At 39.5% G+C, this 15,892-nt stretch overlaps 1 protein-coding gene across 1 annotated transcript in view; it reads right to left on the bottom strand.

The window, feature by feature from the left end:
• ZNF804A (zinc finger protein 804A) overlaps positions 1–15,295 on the bottom strand; it is a 226,267-nt gene extending 210,972 nt beyond the window's left edge. The window contains exon 1 of the mRNA XM_077830576.1: positions 15,185–15,295. Coding sequence (XP_077686702.1) covers positions 15,185–15,295 — 111 coding nt within the window. The remainder of the gene's footprint in view (positions 1–15,184) is intronic.
• Between the last annotated feature and the right edge of the window lie 597 nt (positions 15,296–15,892).

The following is a 15,892-nucleotide window of genomic DNA, read 5'->3' as shown; positions in this document are numbered from 1 at the left end:
TGCACCAGTTCAGTAAAGGAACGGCCTAATTAGGGGAGGAACAAGATAAATAGATAAACAAAAAGAATTAGAACATTCTCTTTTCTTTATGTTCCTTATTCCTAACACAGCATAGAGAATCCTTCTTTCAAAGCAACCTTTCAAGAGGACAGATCTTTGTAGTAGGGTATGGAAAACATATCAGAGTTAGACCAGGGCTCTTTACACATATCTTTCTGCTGATACCCTGAGTCCCTCTGCACAGGATGAAGTAATTGATCTAGTTGAATGAAATCAAATTCCCTCATCTTCGAAGGTTTCTGAAATGCAGAATCAGATCCATCTAGACATTTGCCAGCTATGCCAGCTGCCCCTCACACTTGTATAAGGGCAGGGAGGTAATGTTCTTGGGACAGGAAGAACATTGAGGGGACAGTTTAATCAGCAGCTATAGTTTTAATACTCTATGTCAATACTATGCAACTCTGAGTTCTTTACAAAGTATTTTTAAATGCTTCCTTTCACCACCCTGTGTCTGTTTCTTATCAGTTATGAGTTCATCATAAATTGTTTTGTGCATATACTTCTAATCTGTTCATAGAGCAGGTCCAGTATACCTGCACTGTACCTTCATCAGCAATTGCCAGCATAACAATAGAATCAGCACACTTCAGAGGACTATTCCTACTTATTTTGTCTTGACACTTTATACCCCAGAGAAAACATAGGTGTTTTCATAGGATTTCAAAATGCTAAACAGTTACCCTGTTGGTGGCAAGTCCTTATCTCTGCACCATTCAATAAGCTACAAAACACTACTATGCCAGTGAAACTTGAGATAACCTTGGCAGAGTCTCTTTAAATTAAACTTGCTGCAATACCTTTGTCATTCCCTTTAAGTCTGTTTGCTGACTCTCTGAAACTGTCATTTGTTTATCTGGCAATATGTGTTTGCTAATGTTTTCCTCATCCCTCCACACACCCCAACACCAGACATTCACCAGAAGCCTTGTTAAGTGCTCTGCAGAGTCCATGTGTGTGGGGGAGAGAGAAGGAGCAATATAACTTTTGGCTGCCCCACAGCTAAATGGCTGTCAAATTATTTAGTGTGCCAATTCTGCAGCAAAAGAACAGCCAAATATTCTCTGCATTTTTCTTCCTTCTGGGGAGAACTGTTCCCAAAATTACAGCTGCTGTTGACAGATCAATATGAAAAAGGCAGAATCCTGAACTACTGAGCAATATATTCCATCACTAACTTGGTAGCATATTAAGCCCACCATGACAGCTACCATAATTTGTTTAAAAGAACTAATAATTTAAATTACATATGCAGTATAATGAATTGCTGCTTTTTAATAGTTATTGGATTGTGTCAGAACTATTTTCTGCTAAATGGTTACAGTTCATTGTTCAAACAAAAATAGAAGCTTCCTTAGTTTTGTAAATTATTTTGAATAATTCTTATGAAATATTTATTTGCATTGTTAATTTCCACAGCAGATTTAATAAGTGAAGTTACAAAATTCATTATTTCAATCAATTTATCACTGTAAAAGCATTAAAAAGCACATTTGAAAAAGTTTCTCCAGATCACAGTAACAAATATATTGAATTATTGGTCTGTGGCACAATATGAAGTTATTTACAATAGCATTTAAAATATGTTCTTTGCTTTACATTTTTTGGCCCAGGAAGCAAGCCACAGTATTTGTAATGTCACATTCTGTACATATCATTCTCTCAATTAATACCTTTACATGCTATAATTTTAAGACTAAAAAAAATATAAAAACTTTGCATTAATCATTCAGGGTGTTATAATTTACTATGTCCAAAGGTTTTATTTTAAGTCTTCTCTAATTTAATTAATTAAAAGATGTTTTTAATGAATTCTGTCAGTTTCGCTTTCCCCCCTCTGTATTAATACTGTGTTAAGAGCAAATTATGTTAGAGCATATGTAGTCCAAATATTAAATTCCTAGATACAAAATGATAACTTTTAAGTTGAGGCTATGAGACATCTGAATTGATTAACTCAAGTGACTGACAAGTCTGCTGGTCTAAAGAAGTTTGTTATCAAAGCTGGTAACTACCTTTACAGAATCTCTGCCTTTGCAGATGATGATAAATTTACTCCTGGACTACATTAAATGAAAAGGAGGAATGTTCCTTTGCAACTGCTACCAATGTGCTGTTCAGACTTCTTCCTGATCATTCCCTGTTCACACATCATAAGGTGCTCTTCATTTTCACCCTTCCACTCCTCTGCAGCACAGCCAGCAATTAGTGGAGAATAAATTTAGAAGCAACTGAATCTAACCAGACATGATATTTAAAAACTGCAGATCATTTAATTTTCTTTTACCACTGAAAAGCAGTTTTATGAAGACGGATGGAAGGTAAACCTGCAAATTATGAACTGCCTAACATTAAGACTTTGAAAGACAGAGCTGGACAGTCATAAGATTGGAAAATGAACATCTTGACCCATTTTTCTCTTTTATGACAAATCCTATACTGTATAATGGACATGGTCTAACAAAATATTTTATCCAAATAATAATCTTATTTAGGGAATATTACTTAATTTCAGGCTGATGAATTATGAGGTAAAATGATTGTGAATGTTTAAATGACCAGATTAATTAGTGTTCATAGATTTTTCAGTATCTAGCACTCTTGTTGGAACCTCAGCAAATAAAAGCCAAGGATCAGCTAGGTATGCATAGAGAACTACCTTTCCAACCCTTAGAAGTAGTCCCTCCAGATCAGGTGGAGGCACACAGATGAATCATTTTATAGAAACACTTGCACTTTGGCTATCCTTGCTGTACTGGTTCTGTAGATAAAAGACAGGTCTCCAGAGCTGTCAGTCTGGTACTTGTCATGACCACTAAATCACTTAGAAACAAGCAAGCAAACAAAAAATAATTAGTTTAAAATAATTCTTCATAAGAGAAGATCTGACTATGTAGGCATTTTGACTGCAGTTATTAAACTACAGAAGATCTAATTTAGCCACAAGAGCAAGAATATCCCAAGTTAGAAAGATATTCATTGACAGTGGACTTGATTGTCCACTGTGTTGCAACACACAGAGCCAACTGTACCTGTGTAAAATTACTTTTAAACCTTACCACTGGCAACCTTACTCCTTACCCCTTCTATAAGTCTGAACCTTACCCCTTCTATATGTCTGAAGATATTCTCCTCTTCTGCCCAATAGGTTTAAGTTGCAGTTTCACAAACTGGCTCTGTGAGTTCATGTGTAAACTCTCTAAGTGACGTGGCTGATCCAGAAAGGGATATGGTTAGCAAAAATTACACTGCACTTATTTGCCAGCTAGTGCCTAAATAAAGTTGGTATAAGTGATCTGCATAAATACAACAGCCAGGAGGCTAAACCTAAATGCCAATGCACTGGCACCCAGCTCAGTAACTGCATCTAATAATGCCATGCTCCATGACTGTCCCTCTGCTGATGTCCTCTAGTGAGACACATCTCCTTTATTCTGCCTTCTTTTTGATGCCTTTTAATGTTAGACCATGGAAATTGCAATCTATTTGCCTTTGTATAACAGAGGATCACCTCACAGAACATATTTGCATGGGAATAGACTTGTGCAAACAGGAGATACAGGAGAAAAAACAGCAGAGCACCTGAAAAGATTATAGGCTTGTAAAGTGGAGACACTGTCTGAAGCCAGTGGTTGTGAGGAGAGTGCCAGGGTCACTTTGTAGGCAATTATGTGGGAATTCCACTGCTGTGGGCTTTGAGAATTTTACAGTGCCTATGGCATAGAAGTCAGAGTTTTTTCAGAGATCCATTTTCCTTTATAGATTTAGACCCCGACAGTGTAATGAGCTTTGCTCAATAAGCCCCTGCCCCAGGAAACGCAATAGCTCACCTTACCTGATCACTCTCGTTACAGTGTGTATGGTAACACCCATTGTTTCACGTTCTCTGTGTATATAAAATCTCCCCACTGATTTTCCACGGCATGAATCCGATGAAGTGAGCTGTAGCTCACGAAAGCTTACGCTCAAATAAAGTTGTTAGTCTCTAAGGTGCCACAAGTACTCCTTTTCTTTTTGCGGATACAGACTAACACGGCTGCTATTCTGAAACTAAAATCAATGGGCCTCCATTTGGATATAGGAGCTAACTGCAGCATTGAGGCCTTGTTCAGCATGTGTCTTAAGCACTCTTCTTGACTATTTTCACATATAGCCAATTGAGAGCTTTTTTTACCCTTCTTGTACTCTTCAAATTCCCCAAGCACTAGTGAAAGGACAATCATTTCAGGAATAACAATGCATCTGTGTGTCACCATTGGGGCAGAGACAAGGGAACTGACTAATGTGGGTGTGGCTACAAGGAACCTTTGGTTCCTATTATAACGCACAGGAGCTTCAGAAAGGTATTGGTTTCACAGTAAAACAATCTCCTATGAAGTCAATATACTATAACCTTCCTGTGGATAGAACAGTTTCAAAATGTCCTTTTTTCAATAAAACTTAGGAACATCACTAAAACATATTACACAACTAAAATTCTTATCAAAGATTTTAGTCAGCATTCTAAAAATAGACAAGAACAGATTTTAGATCTTAACTTATTTTCATTTTATAAAAACATTCTGTTTATTTAATGACTGACTAGTTTTCTACAATTATTGTACATGTAAGTGTGATTGGCTATTAGAGCTGAACTGAGTAGGATAATTATCTTTTTGCATCGTTTTAATACTTTATTGAATTAGGACATTCACATGAACTGTCATATAGATGAGATTTGAACTTTTTTAAACCCAGATTATCTAAACATATTAAAATACTAAATGGCATTAAAAATTCCAGATGATGGATTAGAAACAACAGAAGAATGCAGGTTTAAACATCCAACTTGATGTTGTGCAACTTGAAAATCATATGGTATATCAAATTCTGTAAAATTCTGGTTAAGCCATTGTAAAATACACTCATGCTACAGATCAAAGACCCAATTCTTCAAATGTGCACTACAGATCTAGTATTTACTACCATGAAGTGTCTCATAGAAGACAATGGTAAATATAACAAAGAGTATGGTCTGGTTCAAAAAAGCACTTAAGTGAGTGGGTAACTTTAAGCATCCAAATAGTCTCATTGAAGTCACTGGGACTTAAGCTTATGCTTAAGTACTTTGCCAAATTGAGGCTTTAGCTGGTCAGTATCCATGATTCTCCAGCCAGAAGCACGTGTCTTATTTTGAAAACAATGGGGCTACTCACAGTAGTAAACACTACATGCAGCAGTAAATGTTTGAAGGATTCAGTCTATATGTAGCCAATTTTACTCTAATAATTGAAATGGGGTATTAGAATAAATAATATCAAAATGTAGGATATGAAATGTAGATTATAATACATTTAGTTATAGCAGAGAATGACAGAGAACACAAGTTTAGTGAACTTTTTAATTATTTTATTTTCAACAACGGAATCTACACTGTATGGCAAGCAGTCTATTGAGATTTTTTTCTTTAATAATTAACACAATTTATGACAGATTTAGTTACTTGTTTGTATTATACATGTATTTCCAACGAATTTGTCACTTACATGGCTATTTGTTGAACTATGCTAACTCCATTACTTTACTACAGGAAAGTGATATTTTTAAAAATTACTTTTTAAATGTACTGAACTGAAAATATTTGTAATGAAATTGATCATAAAATATGTTGTGGTGGACATGAAAACCTATTTACTTTAGCTGAGCTGTGAATACAGCAGTATTCTAAAAATGTAGAAGAGACAAAGACAACAAACAGCCTGAGCAACAGATGGCATTTTCAGAATGCACTAGTATATCATTATTTTCAACCCCATGGAGTTTTTATAAAAACATCAATAGACGCTGGGAATTGGAGACTTACAATTTATTTTATTTATTTTTTTAAATTCATAAAAGACTTGTTCAGTAAACAGACAGACATTTAAAGATATGCAAGATACTTATTTTGATCTCTCATACCAATAATCACAGAAGGTGTAGTCAACACTTAAGCCAAAATTTTCATGAGTGACTAAACATTAGGCACTCAAATACATATTAAAGTATTTAAATAAGTTGTCCATCCTTAATGAAAGCTGCATGTGTTATGAATCTTTGAAAATATGACCACTTATTTAGATGCCTAAGCCATGAAACTTTTGACTTTAGGACTCAATCCACTTCCTACTGAAGTCAATGAGCCAGATTCTCAAATGGCATAAATTTGAGTAGCAATTTATACTAGCTGAAGATCGGGGCTAGTGACTTCTGCCATTGACTTCACTGGAATTAGGAGCAGGTCCTTAAAGATAGTCATTAGAAATTTAGAAAATAATGCAAAATGTCACATAACAGTAAAAATAAAACAAAAGACTAACAAACTCTTAGAAAAAAGAAAAGGAGTACTTGTGGCACCTTAGAGACTAACAAATTTATTTGAGCATAAGCTTTCGTGAGCTACAGCTCACTTAATCTGATGCATTCAGTGGTGAGCTGTAGCTCACGAAAGCTTATGCTCAAATAAATTTGTTAGTCTCTAAGGTACCACAAGTACTCCTTTTCTTTTTGCAGATACAGACTAACACGGCTGCTACTCTGAACTCTTAGAATGGTGCTATAAATCATCTTAGCTTTACTGTAATGAACTGAGCTCCAACGACTGATACCAGCTGAGGATCTAGCCCTCCAATTGAAAATTAGCAGACTAGCTACTTAGAGGACCACTTTTAAAGGTCAATTCTCCCTCTGATCTAGTAGGGAATTGCATGTGTAACTAGAATAAATCCCTTAAAATATTGTTTGCAATTCTGAAGGACATTTCTGAGGGGGCTTAACAAATCAGCCTGTGCTTAACTCCAAACAACTGATTTATTTGTCCAGATAGGTATCCCTTCACACAACTTGTCAACCTCTGATGAGATTAAAAAGTTGCAAGAGAGCAGCCACAGTTTGGGAATATGAATTGTGAAGACAGATTAGTTAGACCTGACCTCTAGAGCATACAAAGAGGTTACTAAATGGTGATTGTATGTAAGTTTAGAAGATCCAAAAAGAAAGTGAACAGCTTGTTGCAAATTTTTATTAGGCCCCAATCCAAATATCATTTAAGTCAGTGCAAAGACTTGTACTGGACTTCCGTAATGTTACAATGAGTTCTAAATTCAGACCCTATCCTGCAAACAATAATTACTGAGGAAAATTCCACCAAAGTCATTGATGGTGGCAAGTGGTTGCAGCCCACAGCTAGCTAATACTTAAAAAACAAAAAGATCATGAATTAAAATTGAATCGAGGGCAGCAGAAAGTTTCTTTGGATTTATTTAAAATAAATATTTTATATACATAATGAATGGTAATATACGGAACAGATGACCAAACAAAAGATGTCTGCTTTAATTATCACTTATATATAAAATTGTTGACATTAAAATGAGTTACATCAAAGTTAGATCTATTGCTTTGACTGTTAAAGTTGGATTGATATTCTGGAGCCATCTCGAGAGGAAGGGAAAGAAGCTTGTATTTTTCTGTTTTCTCTTTTGTATTTGTGTTTTAATATGAGCTTTCATAACCCAGCTTCTCCTCTCCTTGAATGAAATCAAACTCTTGTGATTATTAATGATCTGGATGATGGCATGGACTGAACCCTCAGCAAGTTCACAGATGACACTAAACTGGGGGGAGAGGTAGATATGCTGGAGCATAGGGATAGGGTCCAGAGTGACCTAGACAAACTGAAGGATTGGGCCAAAAGATATCTGATGAGGTTCAGCAAAGACACGTGCAAAGTCCTGCACTTAGGATGGAAGAATCTCGTGCACTGCTACAGGCTGGGCACTGACTGGCTAAGCAGCAGTTCTGTAGAAATGGACCTCGGGATTACAGTGGACGAGAAGCTGGATATGAGTCAATAGTGTGCCCTTGTTGCCAAGAAGGCTAACTGCATATTGGGCTGCATTAGTAGGAGCATTGCCAGCAGATCGAGGGAAATGATTATTCCCCTCTATTTGGCACTGGTGAGGCCACAACTGGAGTACTGAGTCCAGTTTTTGCCCCTCCCACGACAGAAAGGATGTGGACATATTGGAGAGAGTCCTGCGGAGGGCAACAAAAATGATTAGGGGGCTAGGGCACATGACTTATGAGGAGAGGCTGAGGGAACTGGTCTTATTTAGTCTACAGAAGAGAAGAGTGAGGGGGGATTTGATAGCAGCCTTCAACTACCTGAAGGGGGGTTCCAAAGAGGATGGAGCTAGGCTGTTCTCAGTGGTGGCAGATGACAGAACAAGGAGCAATGGTCTCTAGCCGCAGTTGGGGAGGTCTAGGTTGGATATTAGGAAAAAACTGTTTTACTGGTGGGGAGAGGCGCATGAAGTACTGGAATGGGTTACTTAGTGAGGTGGTGGAATCTCCATCCTTAGGCCTTTAAGGCCAGCTTGACAAAGCTCTGGATGGGATGATTTAGTTGGTGTTGGTCCTGCTTTGAGCAGGGGGTTGGACTAGATGACCTCCTGAGGTCTCTTCCAACCCTAATATTCTATGATTAGTACATTAGTCTATTTTAGTAATATAATTGTGATTTAACATTAGGACTTCAATCAAAGATTAAAAAGAGGAAAAATGGGAATAAAATATTAAGCCCTTGTTTTAAACAAATAATTTGGGTAATGAGTAAATATAGGAAGACAAATTTGGAAAACCATCAGAAAGATTAATTCATATATTTTGAGATGCATCTGAAATGTTTTCCTTGTATAAATGTGTCATGTTTCTGTGTTTTGTATAGCACACTTTTCTCAAGTGGAATGGTTTACAAAGCAAGCTCATTAGGACAAAAGTTTTGGTTCTTGCAAAACACAACTAAATGTGTTTTATAACAAGAAACTTCGGTGGCCCAAAACAGACATTTTTTTCCTTGATTAATTACATTTACATGTATGGTTTTCTTCATTTTTAAATTTGTCTCTTCAAACAGCTCCTGTGCCCCAAAACAGCAAAGAGCAATCAATTAATTCTCCTTTTCACCTCAAAACTAACTACTGTTTCAGTCCTTTGAACAGGTTTATAATATAATAGATAGTAGAATAAATATCAAAAAGAGATTCTACATAGTCCGAAAACAAATGCTTCAGATGGTAGGATGTATGGTGTGGAAGGATAAACTCCAACGAAGAGTCCAGAGACTCTATCCCCAACCTTTTTCAATGAACTTGCTATATTAACAATCTGAGGCAATTTTAGGATTTTAGAGGCTATGCTCCAAAGAATGACCACCCTGCCCCTTTAAGCGGTGGAGGAGAGGTAATACGGCTGGACGGCCAAATGAAGGGAACTGTGCTTTATGACGTGGGTGGGGGGAAGTGATAACTGCTGCAAAAAGGACAACGTGGTCACTGACACATTCCTGGGAATGAGGGGCTTGAAAGGGGCAGCCCTGTGCCTTAACCCTCCCTTTTTCATGGAACAGGCTGAGGCGGGCCAGTCAGCGGCCACCAGATATAATTGTGGTACACCTTGGGGAAAACTATTTGGGAATGCTTAAAGGGGTAGAACTAATGCTTAGAGCAAGGAGGGACTTGAGGCTGATCCCTGAAATTTTTCCAGGAGTTAACATTGTATGGTCAGACATGCTTCAGCACAGGATCTGGCGGGGAGCAATGAGTCCCCCCCTGCCCCAGGGTGGACAAGGCAAGGAGGTATGTGAACAGGGAGGTGGCCAAAATTCCTTGGGACCCTAGGAGGGGCAGTAATTTCACATCCTGGCATAGTATATGGGGCACCAGAATTGTTTTGGGAGAATGGGGTTCATCTTTCAGACTTAGAGACTGTCATGTTTTTGACTGATATAAAAGAGAGCAGCAGGAGATGTCTGGGAACCTGACTGCGTTTGGGGAGGCAAGTGGCACAGATGAAGACTAAATGAGGCTAAGATTCACCAAAACTAGATTGCTCCAAATATGTTAATATATTACTCAGGCACTCATAGTGGTGTTAATATACAAAGATGCCTACGCATATATATCATATACACATAACATAAAACCTACAATAATGTGTGGGTAACATATTTGCATCTAAAAATCAACCTATTAGGTCTCTTTTGGTTATGTTCTTCATTTCACTATCCCTTCTTCACTTTCCCCCGCCTCACTTTTCCCTGTACACATTCTCTTGGAGCTTCCTTTTCTATTTCATTTTTTATAATAGATTCTGGTTTGATTAAATCTATTCTTCTTTCACTCCCACTTGTCTTAGTTCCTTCTTACCATCCCCTTTCTCCATGTTCTGACTTTCCTTGCATCCCTTCTCAGTGTTTACTCCATCACACCCTCTTTTCTGCAGCCTTTCTTTCTTTCTCCCCCTTTACATGTGCTCCTTCTCTCTTTCTCTTCCACTTCCACATCATTCTCTCCTAAAATTCCAATATAAGTGTCACAGTTCAGGGCAATTCCATCTGCATCTCCTGGCTCCTCAACCATCACCCTCTTAGGCAGAGACTCTCTTTCTAATAACCAAGGTTTTTTCAGGCTGTACAGTTCCTTGCCTACACTGTGAGTTCCCCAGCAAGTCAGACAGCTAAACAGGCCTGTCAGAGGCTATAAACACCATAACTGCCCACAGTTAGAAGTTACCACAAAGCTCTATCTAAGCAAGCACATTTATTCTTAAGATGAAAGCTTTACAGAGAAAACATATTTAAAAAAGTAAAGAACACATGCTAATAAGCTTACCAGAGATGACCCTAACTCCAAGAAAGATGCTGACAGATGATCAGTATTTCAAGCCTCACCAAGGGGTCTTCTGTGATTACATGTTTATAATAGCTGTTCGCTCAGAACAAGCACACCCATGAGTCTGAGAGTCCTTCCTTTATACAGTTTGGTCTTTGATATTGCGACTTTGGGAACAAGTAATCAGCAGACAAAATTCCCCTCCTCAGGACAAAACTTCTTAAGTCTGAGTTCTTGCAGTCTGGGTACACTGGTATACATTTCCCCCTAGAGATTTCCTGGGAAACCTATCTATGTTTATTTGTCCCATAAGTTCATTCTTATCTGGCACAATTGTTTCAAATAGTCCTTTGAAGATCATAACACTTCCCAGGGTTTACGCTGGTCACGTCTCCCCCTATAGAAGTTGCATACAATTCCACAATAACACATAAACTTTGCATTTTTAATACAATCGACTCCAGAGTTACTTAAACTTAATTCAGTATGATTTTTCACTGATATTGGGGAAATTGCCATATCTATCAAAAAGAATTACTGATGTCCTGGGGGCTGGAGAAAGGTTATCCTCCAGAGGTGTCAGTGGAAGCAACTGATTTTCTTCTCTTCCCCATCTGTGGGCACAGAAGGAACTTGTTCTTCCTCCATCTCACTGAGGAAAGTGGGGACTATACTTTCCCCCTTTCCCCACCAAAAGTCTCAAAGGGGTGTGTCTCTGCCTCTTCTCCACACCAGAGGAGACGTGGGAGGGTGAGGTTTTCCTCCCCTACTATCAGAGGGGAAAGGAACTCTTAGCCTCATCTCTCCTCCCCATCTAACCCTTATAGGAAGCCCTGGAGGGCCCCTCTGCTTCTCCCTAACCAAGAAGCAGAGAGAAGCTCTGAGGCTCTGCCTTGCTTTTCCATCCTGTCCTACCAGAAGACCAGGGGAAGCCCTGGGGAGATTTTCTGCCTGTGCTCCACACAAAGTGGAAGTCCACAGAGTAGTCTCTCTGCCTCTCCCTTTCATCCAAGGGAGCAGGGGGGACGCTCACTAGTGAACACAGCTCTCTGGGCAGCCTTCTCACTGTGCCATGCAGTCCAGCAGAGTACAGAAGGAAATAGATGAACCTGCAAGGGGCAGCTAGAGCAGTGGGCAGGCAGGAAGACACTCTGCTCAGCAGTGACCCCTATTGGCCAGTGGTACAAATTACTCCAAAATAAAAACAGCTTCCAGCAGCAGTTCTGGGGCCCTTCCACTCCTGCCGCCAGAGTGCTACTGTAGTTTGGTAGCTGGGCTAAAATCAGTAAGTTGTTTCCATCCAACTCAATCAGACTGTTTATTTCAATGTCACAAAAATATGGATAAAAAGCCATTCCCACTCCCTCTTTTGTGTATGTGCTTCCCTTTCCTGCTTTTTGGGAGATGTCTTTGATAACTTTAGCAAATATAGTCTCCTGTTTCCTTGCAGAATATTATAATTAATCCCTTCAGGGCATAGGCAAAGTAAGTCTTAATATATGCTAACTTTTTCACAGAAATGATTCAACACTATATAGACAGTTGCTTTAGTGTTCTCCCCAACTCACAAGAAAACCGTCACTTTGACAATCTGCTTTTAGTAGGGTTGCCAATTTTGGTTGGATGTATTCCTAGAGGTTTCATTACATGACATAATCTTTAATTTAAAAGATTAATCTTTAATTCCTGGAGACTCCAGGACAATCCTGGAGGGTTGGCAACCTTAGCTTTTGGGTTAGAGGTGTAAATGACAATGAACTGAATGACTTAGAGCAAAAGAGAAAGGCACATGCTTCAGCTCTTCTCACACTTTTTGTATCCTTTATATTTTAAGAATGGATTATGTCCATCCTATCTCATTTCAGGAGGATGGACAAGGAGTCGGGTGAGGGAGGACATCAGACTACAAGAGAAGACAGTGTATTCTTAAGAAAACTCCCAAGGCCATAATATAGAATTTGCCTTAAAACAAACATTTACATCTTTAAAACATGTTAATGAAGTCTATTTATATTCAAAGTGATTGATTCTCTGTGAAATGATTTAATGTTTGATTTACAAATAGAAACTGAGTAAAATGTGAATTATTGTTTAGAGCATGAGGTAGAGTTATTGCAGCTTTTCCTTATTATTTATAGTGATTTAACTCCTTCATAAAATAAATGAACTTTAAAAATCCTTCTTATATAGACAAACCAGATTAGATCACAGCTAAATATTATTTTAATTTGAAATTACTCATAGAGAAAATATTACTCCTGGTATCTCTACTTTATGTCATTTGTTTTGTACGTTAAGGAATTTATTATGAAGAATATAGAAGCTGAAATCAAGAATTTAATTTTCCTTTTTAAAAAAACTAGGAACCTTTTTACTGGATAATTATTTTACAGTTATATTCCAAGTTGAGTATGACAAAGGGGATATATTAGGTTTAAAGTTTTACATTAAACTCTTCAGTAGCAATTCATTTAATAAATAGCATATTTATTACTTAGTTCTCTTGTGTGTGAATATCTTGCCAAATATCAGTGTAACTTTACATTTACTTTCAGAATGAAAATAACTAAATGTTTGAAACCCTGTGCAATTCATTTGAAATTACTAAATTAAACACATATGCTTTCTTTCCAATATTATTTTAGCTACTAATTACTTGAATTTAAGATAAACAGAATTGTTAATTTTATAAGCTATTTTATTACATAAGCATTAAAAAGAAGATTGTCAGATATTTAAGAGAAGAGACAATAGTACAGCTGAGGTTGTATAAATTATAGGTATTACTTCATAAACACACAGTTCAAAAGTTGTATCAGACTTTTTATCAATTAATCTTGCCTGACTCATCTTTCCTCCAGTAGTTCAATAGTCAGTTTAATATAGGCACTATTTTGTACCAAATTTTCAATTTGTCAAACATTTCTATACTGGATTTTTGATTTTGCAGCCTAGCCACTAAATACATGCATTGACTGCAATCACAAGAATTCTACCATTATCTGTTTAATTTCAGGGAATAGGATACTTCCCTAATAAGAAGACTGTAAAGTATATGCCACTGAAATACCTCTTCCATCAATTTTCCAACATCAGTAGCCCTTCAGTTTGGGACAAACCAAAGACGGTTTCAGATACTCTTGTAGTAGTTACTATTTTTATGACTTGGCTCAAAAGCTTGCCTTAATCTCTTTATTTAGGGAGAAGCTGCAAGCTTGCCAACTTTAGCAAATGTTAATACAGGTCATGCATTCCAGGGAAATATACAGTGAACAAGTGCTGTTCCATTTTAACAAAAGGAAATTTAGAATAAGGTGATGAAGGAGAGTGATAAACGATATTGTTTAAGTCCTACTTCCAGTTCTGTGGTATCCTGCAGATATCTGCTGATACTTTGTTTCATTTTCATTGAGCTGTTACATGAAGTAACTCACTCAGTTTGTAGTGTTCCTGCATTACCTATATTTTCATGGGCAGTGTGGCACTTGTAAGCATGGACTTCATCCTTCCAGTCTCCTCACACTATAAGACTTCATATCCAGTAAGTCCAGAAACCAAAACGCTCTGAGCACAAACAAGTAAACAAAACTACTGGAACCTGAAGAGATGCCGAACCAATAAATGAAGTACTGCACATTTTATACAAATATAATCTTAATGCGCAGGCTATGAACCAAGCCTTTGCAGTGTATCTAACCAAGACTCCTAAGCAATTCTGTGTTAAAACTGTCTATACTACCAATGAGATGGATTCTGAAGTCATTCCTGAACAACTGTCTCTCCCTGCTCAGGAAGTTTAGGCCTCAAACAACTGATTCTTTCTGTCTCTTCCCTTACTTTCTAGAAACCAAAGACTTTCTAATTGGCATAGACATCTTGGATAGATGAAATCACCCATCATACTCGATTCCAAACTGGAGATCCACACCATTTTACTGAGTTGTGTGTTGGGAACATCACCAGGTAAGTTTCCAGCTTGTTAAAGACTCTGCAATCCTAGGTTAAAGGACTGAAAGTGACACTTCACCCAGCCATGCAGCCTGCATGCCCTTTCCAAGCTGGGTTTCTGGGATCCCCATTCACAGAGCCCCAAATCGGAGAAAGCTAAAAGAACATGCAGGGAACTCTTTGGGGTGGCTAAAGTCCTGTCCCCGGGGAGTCCGAGTGAATATGTAAAATTAGTGGGAACTCCTATCCCAAGAAGGGAGTCTCAGTGCTCTAGAAAGAGAGTCATTCAACCAACCGTGCCACTGGAGATGGGACCAGGTCCCCGTTACACCATCGGCACCAGCGACACCCTACCCAGAACCGTCCAGCACTACAGCGGGCTGCATCAATGGCAGTGCCCCCCCCCCCTCAGCGACCTGCACGTCGAGCCGCTGCTGGGGAGGGATGCGAGGGGGGAGGGCGGGAGGTAGAAAAGGAGACATTACCAGAGTTTTGTTCCCGTTCTTGCTGAGAGGCCCTCGGAAAACTCCCTTGATGTTGCGGAAGTGCCCATTGCTGAGGTGCGTGGAGCTGATGACAATGTAGTAACACTCCATGGGGCAGCCGCCGCCTCCCCTGCAGCCGCTTCCATGCACCCCCGTGCCGGCAGCTCAGGCGGACCCCGGCCGGGCGGAGGGACGGTGCTGCGCTGAGGGGACCGGAGGAAACAGAGCCCCGCCGGCATGTACACCGACCAGCTCCGGCTAATCTCGACAATTAACCCAGCCGCCCAACTGCTCCGCCTGGCAGAGCTCGGTGCCCCTCCCCTCGCGGGGAGACACGCACGGGAATTGCAGGCGCCCGGGGGCACGGGCCAGAGTCTCCCGCGGTCTCAGGGCAGCGCTGGCGGGAGGAGGCGGCGGCGGCGGCGCAGCGGCGGGAGCGGCAGCAGCATCTCCGTGGCTTTGCTGAAGGAGTCTGAGCTGCTGCCTCTCACAGGCATAGTGTTGTTATACCGCGCAGCGTTGCCGGTCCATTGCACTGAGCCAATGGCAGAGAGCCACTGGGCTGATCCCGGGAGCTGTCAGAGGAGTACAGCTGTCACACGCCGCCTTCCCGCCCCCTCCCCCCCCCCCCCCCCAGTTCCCCCCCCCCCCCCAGCTTCCCCTCCCCGGGCGCGGGCTATTGTCTCGGCCCCAGCCACTTCGCCAGCC

The sequence above is a fragment of the Eretmochelys imbricata genome, chromosome 11 (assembly GCF_965152235.1).
Source record: "Eretmochelys imbricata isolate rEreImb1 chromosome 11, rEreImb1.hap1, whole genome shotgun sequence".
Taxonomy (NCBI): domain Eukaryota; kingdom Metazoa; phylum Chordata; order Testudines; family Cheloniidae; genus Eretmochelys; species Eretmochelys imbricata.
The sequence above is the reverse complement of the archived record's forward strand: the minus strand, read 5'-3'. Positions and strand labels throughout refer to the sequence as shown.